The 19,136-nt window shown below is 42.1% G+C and overlaps 1 protein-coding gene and 1 long non-coding RNA gene across 3 annotated transcripts; both read right to left on the reverse strand.

The window, feature by feature from the left end:
• Positions 8,103 to 11,123, reverse strand: LOC8078309 (calmodulin-binding receptor kinase CaMRLK). Its single transcript, XM_002453549.2, has 2 exons — positions 9,287 to 11,123; positions 8,103 to 9,164 (listed from the first exon to the last, which is right to left on the reverse strand). The coding sequence occupies exons 1-2, from the start codon at positions 10,572 to 10,574 to the stop codon at positions 8,464 to 8,466; spliced, it is 1,989 nt and encodes a 662-aa protein (XP_002453594.1). The 5' UTR covers positions 10,575 to 11,123; the 3' UTR covers positions 8,103 to 8,463.
• LOC110434673 lies at positions 12,466 to 16,215 on the reverse strand. Of its 2 annotated transcripts, XR_002452292.1 has the most exons (4): positions 15,794 to 16,213; positions 14,911 to 15,038; positions 13,264 to 14,101; positions 12,466 to 12,820 (listed from the first exon to the last, which is right to left on the reverse strand). It is a non-coding gene; the product is annotated as an uncharacterized LOC110434673 (long non-coding RNA). The 2 variants fall into 2 exon arrangements; XR_002452291.1 differs by having other exon boundaries at positions 13,264 to 15,038; positions 15,794 to 16,215.

The raw sequence follows: 19,136 nt of genomic DNA on the forward strand, positions 1-19,136 counted from the left end.
TTATAATTTTTAGATTTTTCTATAAATTACTATATATTTATTAATTTTATAGAAGATTTTGCATTAGGAACCCTAAAAAAACTTCTATTCTTTTTCCTCTTCGAGTCTATCTATGGGCCGATTGTGGATGCGGCTCTTCCAGCAGTCTATCTACGGGCGGTCGGATAGATTGGCTGACAAATTTGCACTTACGCCCCTGTACTTTTTTTAATTTTAATATGTTCTAATATGTATAAGAGATTTTGCATTGGGAACCCTAGAAAATTTCTATTCTTTTTTTTCCTCCTCTACTGATTCCAGACGGAAACGGACATACGGAGTAGCGGATAGGTTGGCAGAAAAATATGGCAGACTGAAATTTTCTTCTTTTATAAATAGGTATAGATATGCTTTCACGAAATTATGGATTTAGGGTAACTTTGCAAATAACCCCTCAGAATTTTCTGCTTTTATAACATTTGTTAACCTTTTGACCGTAGACTAGATCCACTGTTTATGCATATTTACTATATACTTTTTCATATTCTGCATATATAAGAATTTTTATATAATATTAAATCAGTAGTTTAATTGTTGCTATCTCTAATTTTATTGCCCTGAAGTAAATAGTAGATTAATTCTAAAAACTTTTCTATATGCTGAATTTACTTCTAAATAATGCTAGTGCAGCCTTATATATATCATGTAATTGTGACAATACAATTTTGAATGACTACACTAAAAGCATGGTATAAGGTGTATGCTTCTCTCAATCCTACATATCTTAGACTTATCAACCTTGAGAGGCTTATATTATTTTTTTTTCTGGCATGATGATTTTTTAATGATTGTTTCGTACTCCCTCCAACCCAAATTATAAGTCATTCCAAGAATCTTGGACTGTCAAAGCATTTCAAGTTTGACCAAATTTATATAATAAGATAATAACATTTATGATATCAACTATGTATCATTAGATTCTTTATCAATTATATTTTCATAGAATACCTATTTGATGTCAAAACTCTTGATAATTCTCTCTGTAATTTTGGTCAAACTTGAGATACCGCTTGCTAAGTTTAGAGATTTGTGGTGATTACTTTGAAAGTTCAGGGGCTAGAATGACATCACCGGCCAAGTTTAGAGACTTGTGGTGATTACCTTGAAAATTTAGGGATCTAGATAACACAGTCTACCAAGTTTACGAACTCATAGATATCACTTTAGAAGTTTAGAGACCTAGATGACACCGCCGGCCAAGTTCAAGGACCGGCAGTGGATTTTACTCTTCTCATTACTATCAAGGAGCTGAGTGCATTGCTCTAAACTAAGGGGGTGTTTGGCACTGCTCCACAAACTCCACCATGGAACAGCTCCACAAAAAACTGGAGTTCGTGGAGTACCTTTTTAGGTGCTCTCACAACTCCACTATTTTTTTCTCGAACTGAGTGCGTGGAGCTGAAACTGTTTGGCTAAAAAACGTGGAGCGGAGCTGAAAAATGTGGAGCAGATCAGTCCCAAACGCCCCCTAAATGAATAGCACTTTTACTTCTAGAATGGAAAAAAATATATAAATGTTCAAAGTTTAAGACATAAATCCGATACACATTTTAATTACCATATAATCCCATAAAAACCCTAGTGGACTAATTGTTAGCCGTGTTTCACAAAGGGAATGGAAATTCGACTTTACCAGACCATGATTGGCACGGGTGCCATATTGCGACTTGATGCCGTGCATCTTTGGTGGTAGCTTCCAAAAAACGTGCAATCATGCACGCAGGCAGATAGGATAAAAATCAATCATGCAAATACTTGGTACTTCCAGAAGAACGTAATGTACAATCACCGTGCAGCAGGCATTGACTGGTGCGGGGTCAACGGATGGAGCCAGGGCGTTTCGCCATCTCGGATTCCAGGGGAGGAAGGGCACAAGGCGCAAGCGGACAGGGCAAGCGAAAAGGACGCGAGGGCAAGCCGACGGCGGCGAGACTGCGGGGCGATCGGGCAAGGCAAATACCATGGCGATCCCGCCGCCCGGAACGACGTCGCTTGCGTGGTTGACGCGGCACGGCCGACGGCAGACGCGCAAGCCGGCTGGTCTCCGGAACAGTACGTACACACGGGACACGTACGTGCTGGTTACATGTGACCAATGCGAGAGAGTGTGACACGATTGCCAGGGATGTGTTACACGGTATGACATAATACACATGTTATTCGTTAAATTTATCAGTTATTCAGTAATATTTTTCTCCTATAATAAATCAGCGAACAATATTTTTAATTTTAACTTTTTAACGAAACAAACCGAGCGTTGGCCGAATTGTGGGGCCGCATATCTATTCAGGAGGTAGTGCTAATTGTGTACTCCCTCCATTCCAAATTATAGCACATTCCAAAAATCTTGAAGAGTTGTAACATTTTAAAATTAATCAAAATTATAGAGAGAATTACAAAGACTTGTAATATTAAATAGGTGTACTATAAAAATATAATTATTGAAGAATCACAAAAAAAGAAATTAGTATAATAAATGTTATTATGTTATCATATAAATGTTGTTTAAACTTAAGATGTTTTAACTCTCCAAGATTCTTGTAATGTCTTATAATTTGGGACGAAGAGGGCACATATTTAGCCATGTGAATACAATATCAATTGAGGTCAACATCCTGGGTATGGTGCCAATATGTGGCCACTAATACTGTTCAAAGCAAGGATATATCAACTCTCTCACACAAAAGAAAACAAAGGACATTAAATAGCGAGCACTCCATTTGAAATTATAGATTTTTTATTTGTTCTGAATCAAATTTCTCTAAGTTTAACCATGTAAAAATACACCATCAAACTAGCTAGTTTCATTAAATTCTGGATGTTATTTATTTTTTCAAAAAAAATGGTTGAAGTTAGATAATATTGACTTAAGACAAAACAAAATTAACCATTAATTTAGAACCAAAGTAGTAGAAAATTATATAGACGGTTATATATGGATTAAGGCCTTGTTTAGTTCACCCAAAAAACCAAAAAGTTTTCAAGATTCCCCGTCACATCAAATCTTACGGCACATGCATGAAGCTTTATATATAGACGAAAATAAAAACTAATTACACAGTTTGTCTGTAAATCGCGAGACAAATCTTTTGATCCTAGTTAGTTTATAATTGGACAATATTTGCCATAAACAAATAAAAGTGTTACAGTACCGAAATCCGAAATCTTTTCGGAACGAAGGCCTAAATGTAGACATTGGAAAGTAGTAAAAAAAAACCCCCCGTAGGAGCAGAGAAGTCTACCAGGTCATGCTCCCTGGGAAGTATATATATATAAGATTATATAAGAGGCAAGACAGTTTCGTCATCATGCTTCTTGAGTCGTTGTATTGTACTACACAGTTCAGACTATGGTGATCGTAACTGTTTCAAAAGCGAAATTTACACAGTAAACAGTCGTACTTTTTCTACCGACTAGCAGTATTTTTCTCTTGTAATAAATCAGCCAACAATAATTTCAGCCTTAACTTTTTAGACCAGCGAATTGTGGGGCTTTTGCCAAAATGGGTTTATATCCCTTTATAAATTTTGCAATTATATATATATTGATGATGTTAATTGATCTAAAATCAATGAGCTTTGGCCTCACATGTTTTCAATCCTGGATCCACCACTGAGTGGCACACAACTATAGTTTGCAGGTGCACACAGGATCATCCATCGTTTAGTCGAAGCAAGCGAACAAACCATTTGTAACGGGAAAAACACATAGCGTATTGGTTTGACTGAAAAACAATGGCCGAAAGTCACGACATGGTTGCTGCCACTAGCATATACGTGATGGATTAATTCTCCTAAATTAATCACATGCATACATACCTGGGCCTTGTTTGGTTCCTAAAAAATTTTATAAAAAAATTTCACTATCACATCGAATCTTATGGCGCATATATAGAGTATTAAATATCGATAAAAATAATAACTAGTTGCACAATTTACCTGTAATGTGAGATAAATTTTTTACATCTAATTGATCTATGATTAGATAATATTTGTCAAATATAAATAAAAGTACTATCAATTTTTTTAAAAAATTGGAACTAAACACGGCCCTGCTCTGGAAGCCGGACAGTAATAGATCCGTCACTATAACGTGACGAGAGTACTAGTACGTCTCTTGACTTTTGCCTGCGTGCCTACATGTACTCCCTCTCTTTGTACCAAAGAATCAATTTCTACAATCTATATTTTTATAAAAAAAGTAATAATATCTATGATATAAAATATGTATCATATAAAAATATATTCTATGAGACGAATCTAATGATATTAATTTGATACCATAAATCTTAGCATTTTTTTTAGAAATTTGGTCAAAGTTTAAACAGTTTGACTTAGGACAACTCTAAAAATTGATTTTTTTCATAGACAGAGGGAATATTTCAATAAGGCCTTATTTAATTCCAAGATCAAAAGTTTTTGATGTCGCATCGGATATGCCGATACATATTTGAAATTTCCTTTTTAGCCGTACTTTTTCTGCCAGTCAGCAGTATTTTTCTCTCACAATAAATCAGCCAACACTAATTTCAGCCTTAACTCCCTCTATAATATAGCTCACCTAAGAGACGAATTCATTAAGACTAATTAATTTGTTATTAGCATATGTGGACTACTGCAGTCGTTAGAGCATCTCCAATGGTTTTGCATTTGAGGTTTATATTCTTATAATTTGCCAAAACAGTTTTGCATTTGGAGTTTGCATTTTGGGTAATTTGGCAAATGAGAGAGCAAACTTGGCATAATTTCCAAGCCGCGGACGGTTTGGAAAAAGCCTAATCGCACGCGTCTCCCAGTCCCTCGCGCGATCCGGACTTCTCTTCGTGCCATATATGCTCAACCGATCGCGACAGAAACCCCCCAGTCCTCCACGCGCTGCCGTCCGCAGCCGATTGAAGTCGCGAGGGACTCCATCGCGAGCACCAGCCCTCCACGCGTCGCCGTCCGCTGCCGATCGCGACCGACTCCATCGCGAGCACCAGCCCTCCACGCGTCGCCGTCCCCTGCCGATCGTGAGCAACACCATCGCGTAGAAACTCCCTCCATGCGCCGTTGTCAGCAGCCGATCACGACCAACCGGCGATAGAATTGGCGGCGATACGACAGGGCGACGCGGGTACCGGGGCGCGCAAAGAAGTCGACCGCGCGGGAAGGAACCGTGACCACGCGCCACATGGAAAAATATTTGCATTTGGGTCTACTTTGGGTAAATGCCAAGTCAATTATGCAAAACCTTTGGAAATGACCTATTTTTTGTATTTTGTTTTGGGAGTTTGCAAACAACAACAAATGTCAAGTCAATTATGCAAAACCCTTGGAGATGCTCTTATGGCTAATTAGGCTTAAAAGATTCATCTTCTAATTTACAACTAAACTGTGTAATTAGATTTTTTTTATCTATATTTAGGCCTTGTTTAGTTCCAAAAACTTTTGGAAAATCGACATTATAGCACTTTCGTTTATATTGACAAAAATTGTCCAATTATGGACTAACTAGACTCAAAAAATTCGTTTTGTCAATTTCGACGAAACTGTGCAATTAGTTTTTATTTTCGTCTATATTTAATACTCCATGTATACGTCTAAAGATTCGATGTGATGGGGAATCTGAAAAATTTTATAATTTTTTTTGGAACTCACCCAAAAAACAAAAAGTTTTTAAGATTCTCTATCACATCGAATCTTTCGTCACATGCATGAAGCATTAAATATAGACAAAAATAAAAACTAATTGCACCGTCTAATTGTAAATCGTGAGACAAATCTTTTAATCTTAGTTAGTCTATGATTGGACAATATTTGACACAAACAAACAAAAGTGCTACAGTAGTAAAATCCAAAAAAATTTCACATCTAAACAAGGCCTTAGGCCCTGTTTAGTTCCCTACCAAAATTTTTTTCATCCATCCCATCGAATCTTTGGACACATGCATGGAACATTAAATGTAGATAAAAAAATAAACTAATTACACAGTTTAGTTAAGAATCGCGAGACGAATCTTTTAAGCCTAGTTACTCCATGATTAGCCTTAAGTGCTACAGTAACCCACATATGCTTCCGACACATCCGATGTGACCTCAAAAAAAATTCCGACATCCTTCCGACACATCCGATGTGACCTCCAAAAAATTTTCGTTCCCAATCTAAACAGACCCTTAGGCCCTGTTTAGTTTCCCACCCAAAAATTTTTCATCCATCCCATCGAATCTTTGGACACATGCATAGAACATTAAATGTAGATAAAAAAATAAACTAACTACACAGTTTAGTTAAGAATCGCGAGACGAATCTTTTAAGCCTAGTTACTCTATGATTAGCCTTAAGTGCTACAGTAACCCACATATGCTAATGACAGATTAATTATGCTTAATAAATTTGTCTTGCAGTTTCCTGACGAGCTATATAATTTGTTTTTTTATTAGTTTCTAAAAAATTCTCCCGACATCCTTCCGACACATCCGATGTGACACCCAAAAAATTTTCGTTCCCAATCTAAACAGGGCTTTAGTATTTGTGTCTAGAGATTTGATAAGACAGTTGAAAAGTTTTTAGAGTATCGTTATGTCCAATCATAGTCGCAATCAGTCGCCATCTTGTCAACAGTATGTGTTCAACTCCTTCCGGGACACTCCATCCATGATCACGATATATGGAGAACCACGAATAAAATCTCCAGTGGATCTTACTGTTGTAATGGGATGATTAATTAGCTACTGGGATGGCGTCAAGGCAACGGCACTTGCAATGTACTGCTTCCTTTGTTCACACACAATTATATCCTAGGAATCAACGGAGTCAAACTATCTGAAGGATTTGACTCAAGACCAGTTTTGATGGGTTTCATTAAAGTTTCATGCATATTAAATATGTTAATATAACGTTTTATTAATAAAAAGAGAGATGATAAGAGTTTTATGAGAGTAGAGAGAATTTTATTCTCCATAAAACTTATGTACATTGTTTCTAAAATATAAATATATTAAAAACTAAGTCATAAAACTCACACTGAAGATGGCCTAAATACGCCGCTACATGTCTATTTTCAAATACCTATAATATGTTGAGGTTATTCATGTAAATAGACCAATCTCAGTAACGATTTTTATAACATTATTTGTAAGATTGTCATGTCATATGGAATGAAATGAAACATTAATGAAACGCCCACTTTTATGAAAAGTTTTATTATATGATTTCAACATTTAATTTTATGATTCATAAGAAATTAATAATCGTGCCAAAAGAGTATCATCCCCATTAAACTCACTTCGTCTCTCTCTTTTTAAAAGTTTTGCCATATTGTCAAAAGCGCTTATAGCTTATTAAATGCAAACAACTCTAGTGAAACTCCCGCTGAGATAGGCCAAATATGCTACTTTATGCATGTATTTTTTTATTATGCATCACTAATAATAATAGAAAAAGAAGATAAAATCTACTGAGAAAGATCTGTATTATTGCGTGTTCTCGTCATCTACAAAAGAAGTAATTCTCGCATTTTGAGAAATCAAATGCTTTCATACTCCCTCCATACCGATAAAAAAATCGTTTAGAACAACGACACGGTCTCTAAAATCTAACTTTGACTCCTTATTTTTATAAAAATATTTATCAAAAAAGTGGTATATGTATATTTTTATAAAAGTATTTTTCAACACAAATCTATTCATATGGTTTTTGTATTTCCAAATTCAACAAACTAAAAGTTATTCAGGATTTATATTCTTAATATTTGACTTAAACTTTGTCTAAAACGATTTTCTTTATGGATATAGAGGAGTATTTGACCAAAGTTTACAAAAAATATATTAACATTTATGATATAAAATCAATATTTTATTAAACTATTCATTGTAAACTTGATTAAATTTAAACTATTTTAATGAATAATGATACCGTAGTTATAACAGCCTGTTCGTTTGAGTTTATTAGCCGAATCTACCAGTCATTCAGCAGTGTTTTTCTGTCATGACTTATCAGCCAAACGAATAAAGCAGCTTTGGTCAAAACCCTAAACCCTATGTTGACATGGGCGTTCCCCATTCCGGTGAAGACAAAGCATAGAATGAATGTGTCAGAAGCAAATGTTGGTGCAATCAAAACGAACTCTCACTCCAGGCACCTCGTGTTCAATGACAGTCGCTCCAAACGTGTAGTCCTGCATGCTGTCACAAGCAAAGCTGCTGTTCGTACCAACCAAAAAAAGTGTCATCCTACCTTCAACGAACACAAGATGGAAACAACACACAACCCAACAAAGGGGACCCCCAAAAAGCAGCGCACAGAGAAGCGGTATCTCCCTGCCCCAAAAATCACCACGAATCTTCTTGGATTTGTGAGCTACCGTGCGAAAAAAAGCAGCCTGCAGCTACCACCACATTCCCGACCGTAGTCGCGTGCGTGCGCTCATCGCTACGCTGCATCTCATGAGACCCCGAGCGGCGGCACTCCTCCGGCTCCGGCGGTCGTCGCCGGCGGCCTGACGTCCTTGAGCAGCCCGACCACCTGCTGCATGGTGGGCCTCTTCTCCGGCGCGCCGGCGGTACAGAGGAACCCGACCTGCAGGCACTCGGCCATCTCCTTCTCGGCGTCCGTGCCCGCCGTCTCGTCCCGGAGCCGGTCGTCCACGAGGTTGAGGCCCTTGCGGTTCCGGATCACGCCGCGCGCCCAGCTCGTGGTCGCCGCGTCGCCCCACCTCGCCTGCCCCGTCACCACCTCGAACACCACCGTCCCGAAGCGGTACACGTCGCTCGCCGGCGTCGCCGTCTCGTCGCCGCCGCCGCCGCCGCCGGGGCGGTGCAGGAAGTCGGAGATCCGGGGCTCCATGTCGTCGCCGAGCAGGATGTTGGTCGGCACCAGACGGCCGTGCACGATGGGCCGCCGCCGCCGGCCGGACCCGGCGGCCGCCCCCGTCCACCCCTGGTGCAGGAACGCGAGACCTCGAGCGACGCCGAGGATGATGCGGTACCGAGTCGGCCAGTCGCCGGCGGGTTTTCTGTCCTCGATGGCTTCCATGGTGTCCATGCAGATGTCCTCGGTGTCCATGCTCCCCACTGGCAGCTCGTGGAGCCACCGGTGGAGGTCGCCTTTCTCCATGTACTCGTAAAGCACAAGTTTTTGGTTCCCTGTTGTTGTATGTATACATTAACAAGTGTTGTATAAAATCTTTACAAGAATAGGATGATCATATATTAATTGTTGTTAATTAAACGAAGTTAGTTTGATAAGAGTGTGTAATTAAGCTGACCTGCAATACAGTAACCAAGGAGCGGGAGAATGTTGGGATGCCTGAGCCGTGCAAGCTCCCGGAACCCGGCCTCGATGGCGGCGGCGTCGGCGTCCTCCGCAACTCCAGCCACGGCGCCCTCGACGACGCGGACAACGACGTGCAGGTCCCCGGGGAGCACGGCGCGGTACGCGGCCCCGCTGCGGCCGCCCGTGTCCGCGAGCTGCGACTCGCGCCCGAACCCGGACGTGGCCGCGGCCAGGTCCGCCAGCGTCAGCTCCATCAGCGGCCGCTCCAGCACCACCACCGGCGCCGCCGCGGCCACCTTCACCGCCCCCACCACCACCTCCTCGTCCTCCCACACCGCTGTTTTCCCGTCCTTGTCCTTCTTCTTCTTCTTCTTGTTCCGGCGACGACGCGTCAAGGCGCACGCGGCCAAGCACGCCAGGGTCACCGTTGCGCCGACTGAGATTAGCGCTATGGTGACCGCACGCCTGTTCATGTCTCCGCCATTAGACGACGGCGCCAGCGCCGGCGAAGAAGCCGGTGCGACGTCGTCGATCACTCGCAACGCGTTGCCGGCTTGGAAGAAGGAGGAGTTGCCGAACTTAAGGACGGTGGCGGCGTCAACCGCGCCGGAGAAGTTGTTGTGCGAGATGTCCAAGACCTGGATGCCGGCGAGAGGCGGCAGGTCGTCGGGGAACACCCCGGTCATGTTGTTCCCGGACAGGTTAAGCACGCGGACCAGCGTCAGGCTCCGCAGTCCCTCCGGCACCGTTCCGATGGCGTTCCTCGACACGTCGAGGTGGACCACGCGGGAGAGCCCGGCCACGCCGTGGACGGAGGTGAACCGGTTGCCGGACACGTTGAGCGACGCGAGGCGCGTGCCCGGGTCGTCGTCGAAGCGGAGGACGCCTTGGAGGTGGTTACGGGAGACATCCACGGCGCGGAGCAGCGGCGCGCGCCAGAACGAGGCGTCGTCGTCGATGCGGCCGTGGAGGGAGTTGTCGGAGAGGTCGACGGTGAGGAGGCTGGTGAGGTTGGCGAGCTCGGCCCAGTTCACGGCGCCCGTGAGGTTCCGCGACGGGAAGTGGAGCCGCCTGACGGGGCGGCACGACGCGCGGCGGCGGCGGCCAGCAGGAGCAGGCAGCGGCAAGGGGAAGTTGGCGACCTGGCTGAACGCCGCGCGGATGATGTCTCCGTCACGGAAGGTGCAGTTGGCGGAGCTGTTGGACTCGGCCGACGCTGAGACGGCGGCGGCCGTGGCGAGGAGCAGGAAGACGCGGCAGGCGGGCAAGCGGAGTGGCATAGCTCCAGGTAGTCTCTCGCTTTTGCGCGTGGTGCCTGCCCGGCGGCCTTGTCCGTGTGTGTTTCTCTTTCTCTGGTGGTTTTGTAGGAGAAGACCTGCGGACCGCGGCAGCGTCGTGGTCGGATGGGGATTGGGGTGGAAGTGGAATAGCAAGGCAATCCGTACTCCGCAGCCAGCGTCGGGGAACGAGCACAGGCAAAGGGAATTCGGAAGGCGCGCGGAAGATGCTCTGGAGACTCTAGTTTGTCCTCTGTGGTGGGCCGCAGTTAAGTGCTGCACGCAGATCGCGCATGGACGGCCCAATTAAGGGCACCATGGGATGCAAACTGCTGCGTTCGCACGTTAGTTGTGAGCGGTGGCGGACCCTAGAGATTTTCTAGCATAACAAGATATCATATCAATTGTCTTGTTATATACGTGGCACAAAAATTGATTGTGTGTTAAGTACTAGTTTACACCAAAAGTCTTCAAAGGATCGGAGACAGTGTCTTCAAAAGTCTTGGGTCGTGTTTGGTTGGGATGTTAAATTTAATATTTTTTTATTTGGTAATTAGTGTTCAATCATGGACTAATTAGGATTAAAGATTCATGTCGCAAATTACTCTCTAGCTGTGTTTTTAGTTCGTAAATAGTATATATTTAATACTTCATATATATGTCCAAACATTTGACGCGACAGAAGTTAAACTTTATTAGAGGACTAGGTAGCGTGCCCGTGCGTTGCTACGGGACAAATAAACTTTTATACTAAAAACACACAGATCGCACGATTTTATAATAATATTATAAAATTAAATACTGATGTTAAAGTGACATTTAATTAAAAATCCAAGTTAGTGAAATCACAGTTACAGAGAGCACAACGTTGCTGGCTTACAAACATGATGGAGGCAGTGAAGACACGGATGCGGAAGATGCGCCATGATGAACATGGGGCATTGCTTCCTACTGCGATGACACGTCCATTTCGTAAGGTGGCATTTTTATCTAGAAGCGTTCGTGTTGGTCCACGGGGAGTGTCATTTAGAGGGAAAGGGTAGGGGAGCGCCAGAGCAGGACCGCACCTGAGTTTTTATCGAACGATGTGGTTGTTCACCTGACCAAACCAATGCCTGTGGTATGCGAACTTCCATAACATCAATTTGTTTGAGCATACTGGCAATACCTAAGTGCTTGACGTGTGCAGAAAATTGTGTGGATGTAGATCATATCATTTTGTAGTGTTGCCACATGAAATTCTATTGTTCTCTTATATAACCCTTTCCCATGACATTTTTGCATTTAAGGTAAGTTTCTAGCTAATATTGATGAGATCATAATGTTTAGAAACCAATTACATTTCTTTTCTGTTACAACTTTAGCTAATATATATACAACATAAACCATCATGCTAAAGCTTTCTTAGGGAAACTGTCTGATGATTTCTGTTTCTTAGAGACTTTTAGATAACTGGATAATGTAAAAACTTCCAATGTGCCTGCTTAGAGCCTATTCGCTGATCTAAAAAGTCATGGGTGAAAATATTGTTCGCTGGTTTATTGTGAGAAAATAATATTGTTAACTGATAGAAAAAGTACGGCATATAAGACGAACGAACTGAACATAAGATCCCCAATCTCAAATGGCCAACACTATAGTAGACAAGTTTTTTTAATGTACCAACAATTTATTTGTGCATTGATCATTCAAAAACCTTGCATTCAGAATGACCAAATAATGATCTAGACGATATCATACCCCTACAAGACTGCTAAATCATTACCGGTGGGGTGCAGGGCACATTGAAAATGTACAGCTGCAGGACTATTCACCTTGTTTTTCTTCAAAGTTTAAGAAGTAGCATGAACATATCCTAACAACTGGTTAGTGGAAGGATCTGGAGCCAAACAAATTGTCAATTTTTTTCACACTTGCATTATTAATCTAATTTCCTAGACATCTGGATAGCAAAGCTTACTTTCTTTGTTATGTATGCAGCGTGTACAACCAACTTGCACATGTTTATCATCTAGACAAAAACATGCAGAAAAAACAAACAATTCCTTGTTCAGGAATGCCAAGAGTGATTCGACAAAAAAAAAACACCTTGTGAGGCTGTGGCCTGTGGCTAAGCAATAACCTTGTACATATCAAATTGGGTGTAGCGGCGGCACAATGGCCAGGTTCCGTCATCATAGTCCGAACGTAGTCCGTTTACTCGAGCAGCAACAGTAGCGAAATCCTGACCAGACCGATCATGAATTCACCTGATGAAACATATATAAAAAAGAAATCAAACGAGAATAGGGCGGGCATCTATGGATCGTGAATGTCTGGAGTGGCTCTGAGCTGCATGCAGGGCAGGAGAAAGAAAAAGAATGGCATGAGGTCTCGCATCAACCCAAATGAAATCACATAGCAGAAACTGATCTTTTGGCATTTGAATGAGCGGATAAGATGGGGAAGGGGAGTCCACTGCATAGCCCCCACCTACCAACTTGGCGTTTGAATGAGCAGATAAGATGTAGAACTTTGCAAGATGTATTTTTTTCTCTCACCTAGATCATCGATGTCAAGCGCAACAACATCCAAGTGCATAGCCCCTACCTACCCTCTAGCCTTTCATTCTAAATTTCTAAGTAATAACAGAGACGAAGAAGCTACACAAGCATCATAGAAAGCATATGAAGAAAAAGAAAAGAAAAGGCACCTAAGCTCGAAGGCCATAAGGGTCGTGGTGGTCGCACAGTGACAGCAGGTCCACCATGGGGATACCATCGTCCTCCATTGCGCAGTTGCAGTCTCGGCCTCCACCACAAGCGCCAGACAGACAACCAGACAGGGACGGGAGGTGACGGTGCTTGCGGATGGCATCCCATGCATAGATCTGTGCTAAATAAAATTATCAACAAGGTCAGTCTAACAAAAGATCAAGTTAGATCATCTAATGCCATAAGCTCGCCATAGATTAGTGACTAAAATTCCTAAAATGCTGGATCTGAAACTCTCACATGTGAGCATATGCCCATTTATTAGAAGCATACATTTTAAAGAACAAGAAATGACCATAAGAAATCCAAACATGATGATCAGCTTGCAGACCAATTGATGCCAGCAATGTTGAATGCGGACTGAATTTAATTTACTCTGGATGGAAGAACAATGCCATGTCTGAATACTGAAATTTAGTTCTGCTTACGTAGAAGCTTAATTGTAGCAGCCAGAAGTGTCTTTTATTGGAACTCAAATAATGGGACATGAGAAGAAAAAACCATATTTAATTTATAGCATATTTGGCCTTCAAGTTCTAGCAGTTCAAGCATAGTAGATCATGTAAGGAATTGAGATACCATATTTCATTCCATCTATCATACAAAGCTATCAGCCATGAAAAAAACAGATCTGAGTTACCTTTGTTACGAAAGCAGAGCAGAATCTGCTGACAAATGGTTGTTCATGTTTTTTCAATAAACAAAAATCTAATTTTAAATGCACAAGCAGTGCCCAGCTGAAGTCCAATTACTGGACCTCATCAAACTTGTCTGCTACTGCATTGTGGATTCAGAAACAGGTAAGCACACATTGCTGGTCTTCTCAAAATAAGTAAATTTACAAGAGATGCAGTGAAAAAAAAAAGAAATTAACTGAGTTGATGGCCAATGCAATATGAAATTCAAAGGGATTGAAAATTCTAAAAAACTTTGCTACTATAAAGTTTAATCACCATAAACTTAGTATTAGTAGAGAATATAACATCCATGTAAAGCTGTAAAGTAATAAATTTAATTTAATCACCATAATAGTAGAGTTGTTTGGGAAGGTTAATTTACAGAACTATCTCAACTGTTCTAAACAAGAATGAAAAAAGTGCAGTTTACTGGAAATGGGAGAAAATTACTTGAATTAAACAATAGGGAGGGATTAGCTAATTCAAGTGTTCAACGCATAGCCATGTACTTTTCATAAATATATTATCATTCATAAATATGCACTTTTCTTTGTTCACAAATAACCCATTGATTTTATCTATACAACTAACAAAACAAGAAAAGTGTATGCCTTTTGCCAGATTTCATTCATTCAAGCATATATCAAAACATTTTCGCAAAAAAAAAGCATATGTCAAAACTGCATCTGAATCTGAAAATCTGAAATAATTGAGGCTGCAATGCTAGAAAACATCCATGAAAGCTCTAGGAATCGTGATCAATGTACACAAAACATGGCCAGCTTGTGAGACAAAAACTCAACTCTACTGAACAGGGTCATCTTGACAAAACAAATAATTTAGGTATGTTTTTCAATTTATGGCTACACCCTATTGAGAAAGAACTCTCAAGGCAATTTGTAATTTCACCTAGAAGCTCTTAACAGATAGCAGCATCTGCTAATTCAAAGGCAAAGTATCATGAAGTCAACCATCATCCACTTATGCCAGAAGCCAAGACGTAGTAACAGTTTAGCAGAATTGGTACCCTGCAAACCCTGGAAGCCAAAACCCGAAATGAATATTAGCATCAGTTGCACAGGAATTTCACTGCAGCTTCAACAGAAGGCTACAACTATTTTGTTGATTACGCAAGGTCTGGTGGTATTGATCTAGTTCACCTATTGTATTGCAAGAATCTACCAGTACAATAGTGTAAATCGGCCTTACTTATGACGAAAGATAGAATTTTTTTCCTTGGTCCAACTGCACAGGTAATAGGCACGGAGGGTACTAACAGTCGCAGGAAGACGTGAGTTACTCAGATTCCATCTTCTCATTGCTCTAAAGTTTCAACTATCTGCTAAACGGCCTTTGTCAAGTGTCTGGACTCTGGAGTCACATTAGTAGTTAAAGTATAGTAACTGTTCCAGCCTAGTAAAGTATCCGCTCCAACCTAGATCCAGTTTCATTAGGGTAGCCTTTCAGCTTTCAGTCTGCACATTTGTTTCATATGTATATGGTAAAGAATAATGGGAGCAAGCAAGCATTTACACATATAGCGCCATCTAAGCGCAGCCAGCCTACCAACAACTGATCTTTGAAATCAGGGCATCTATATTTTTCTGATTGAAAAAAAGTCTAATCAGATTCTGTTCTTAGGCTGGAAATATCTACCCAGTAAGTCACAGGATGGAACAAACGAATCACATTGGCTGCAATAAGAATCAGACAAGGAATGAACGAATGTAAATTAAGGGAAGTCCATAAGGTTCGGGTGCTCGATTTCGCACAGCACAAAGGGGGGGCATACCTGTTGGGTCTTCGTCTTGGTCCTCGTCTTTGACGGATGAAACCGAGAGAGTGCTCCAGTGATTAATGTCAGAAGCAGAGATCTCACCTTCTAATGTGCCTCCAGGAAGAAATCAGAGAGGAACCGCACGCTGTGCTGGATCTCTGAGGCGAATGGTAACAAGCGGCGAGTCTGTGATGCGTCCTGGCAGGATTGGGGCATGGGCGCGTGGCCAGGTGGCGCTAATGGAGAGGGCGGCGTTGCTCCATGCTCGGTTGTGGCCTGTGTCTGCGCTCGCGCACGCTCTAGTCGTGGATCATGGCTGCCGAGGTGGGGCTGGCGGTTCCATGGCGGCGGCCAAACCCTGAGAGAGGATGCAGGACGGGGAGGTTCCTGGGAGCTATTCGCACATCTATGTGGGCCCACATGTCGGCGCGGGGGGATCGCACGTCGCGAGCAGGCAGACAGACGAAACTATTGTCGCACCAAAAAAATGTCCATCTTTTACTCTTTTTAGTTGTAGGAGAAACCAAACAAGGTCTTACGTGGATGTGCGCCAACTGCATTTTTTGATCTTAAGAACAACTTCAAGAAACTATCTATATCCTTTCAAATTGTTAGGAATAGTGATTTTGATAAGAAAAATGCCCTCTAATAACTTCTTTAAGTGATTATCCAAACATTACCATCATTAATTCTGGATTTCTCGCTAGCCAAAGATGGATAGCGAAAATAGCTCTCTAGAATATAAACAAGAAATAGAAATGTTGCTAGAGAGTTGAGATTTTATAAAGCAATTTTTATGCAGATGACTCTCTAAATAATGATTTAGAGAGTTAATTTTAGAGAGACTCTTAGAGATGCTCTAGTAAACCGTCGAAAAAAATGACTACTTCATCAAGTGATTTGAATACTTACTGGTCAATTTGGTACAAACATAAGATTTTATTTGAGCTAAATTTAAATTCAGTTACAATATTACCGGATTAATTTCTTATTGGCAGGCAGCAGTACAGCATGGCAAGGAATCTCTCGCTTTCCTTTTTTTTTAGGAGCAGAATCTCTCGCTTTTCTGAGAATCGTCTGTCGGCCAGTGCCTGAGTCCGACCTCAACTTCCCTCTCCACCGGACCGAAAGGAAGAAAAAGGTTTCGCCTGGGTAAATTAGGCCCAGAGAGTGATAGGTCAAGGATTAGGCCCATTCCAGTCTCTAACCACTCTCTTTCGTCACATCTTTTGATTGCATTGAGCTTCCTAGTTTGTAGTTTTGGTCGAAATGTACTTCACCCATCTCAAATTATAAAACATTTGACTTTTTCATTCTAAATTTGACCACTTTCAAAAATTTGTGCAAACTTAGTCAAAATTAAGTTATTTTTAAAGAACTTTTATTAATAAATCAAGCCAAGAAAAAAAAGATATTTTACACAAATTTTTGAATAAGAGAGTGGTCAAATTTAGTAGTATGGAATTCTTGGTTGTCTAAAGTCAAATAATCCTAAATATTAATCAACTTTATAGAAAAAGGTACATGTTAGATGCTAGTAATTTCAAGAGAGTTCCATTATGTACATTATGAAATGTACTTTTAATATTTATCTTTTTCGTATTAGCTATCAGTGTCTCCCCCCCCCCCCCCCGCTACATCATGGTCGTGGCGCCTCCTTGCATCGTGTGGTGTCACTCAGTGTCCTACGATGATGTCCTCGGCATCACACGATGCAAAATAGAAATAATAGCACTTTCGTTTGTATTTAACAAATATTGTCTAATTATTAACTAAATATGCTCGATTCGTCTCGCAAATTACAGATAAAATATATAATTAGTTATTATTTTTATTTATGTTTAATGTTCTATGCATGTGCCGTAAGATTCGATGTGACAGGTAATCTGAAACTTTTTGCAAAATTTTTTGGAAACTAAACAAAGCGAGTCAAGCACGCCGATGCCGGCGACATCCGCACACTCAGGCATGCCACCATCAGCAACATCGCCGGGGCTCGACCACTTAGGCACTCCGTCATCGGCAACACCACTGAGCTTCTCTCGAGTCGGTCATACCACCGCTGACAATGTCACTGGAACAACCTGAGTCGGTCATGCCGCGGCCAGCGAAAACACTAGGCTATTGTTTTTTTTTTAAAAAAAAAAGACAACACTAAGCTCAACCCGGTCCGGTCACGCCCTCGTGTAAGGACGGAATGACTCCAATTAATTTAAGCTTTGATAAAGATTTGTTTGAAGGTATTATAGTATACTGTAAACTATAACCATTAGAAGTACTTTCAAATGTGAGTCTAGTGATGTCATCTTTGCAAAACAAAATTTAGGTCGTCAGAGGATAACTATTGTTAGCTTAAAATGCTTGCATAGAATGAACACCACTATATAAATAATTTTGCAAGACACCTCCAAGACTTAACTGAGGCGGGCTCCTATTTTGCCTATCACAGTTAATGTCTCGATTAATGGATGCGGGAGTTTATTTATCGAGGCGGGTACTTTTGGTCGCTTCGGAAAATCAATTTACCGAGATGTACGATATAAAATGACCGTCTAAAAAATACCCTATTTTTGAGATGGTCACCTTATAATGCTCACCTTTCATAAATCAATTTATAGAGGTGGGCAACTTTAAAAGCCCACCGCCGAAAATGTCCTAGGCCCAACAAGCTCGGTAACCATGCCTAGTATATATATGCGGAGCGGGGTAACCACGATGGTGCACGGGGCCAGGCGGGACGCACTGCATGGTGGCTGACAGTCCTTCCTCTTGCAGATCCAACGCCACTCCTCCTCCCTCCGATGGATCCAGCAAGGCCCCTACTCCATCCCTCTGGTGGATCCGGCAGCCGGAGCGCCCTCTCCTCCCCCGAGCTGCTCCACCGGCGGCAGCGCTCCCATGGCGGAGCAACCTGGCGCGGCGGAGGTATGCGCCTCATCCTCTCTCCTCATCGCAGATCCACACCTCACCAACTCCCTCCCATGCAGACCCGGTGGAGGACATCCTTGGTTGTGGACGCGCTCACGGCGGTGGTGAATCTAACATGGAGGTGGCAGATCTAGTGAGGAGGAGGCAGATTCGGTCTCTCTCCATCAACAAGAGGAACAACGGCGGCGGCTCTCACGACGGCAGAGCAGATCTGGTGGGCATGGCGGCCTCCCCCTTCCCCCCTCTCTCTCTCTCTTCGGAAGTGCGGCAAGCTGGAGCTGTGGTGGATCCAGGCGATGACTGCGGACCGACGACAGCGGCGGGATCCAGGTCCAGTGCAGCCTAGATCCAAGCCTGTGTGAGCTTTTTTTCCTTTTTTTGTTTTTCCAAATGATTTACCATGGCAGGCTTCCTTAGGTGCTCGCCACGG

The sequence above is a fragment of the Sorghum bicolor genome, chromosome 4, assembly GCF_000003195.3.
Source record: "Sorghum bicolor cultivar BTx623 chromosome 4, Sorghum_bicolor_NCBIv3, whole genome shotgun sequence".
NCBI classification, from domain to species: domain Eukaryota; kingdom Viridiplantae; phylum Streptophyta; class Magnoliopsida; order Poales; family Poaceae; genus Sorghum; species Sorghum bicolor.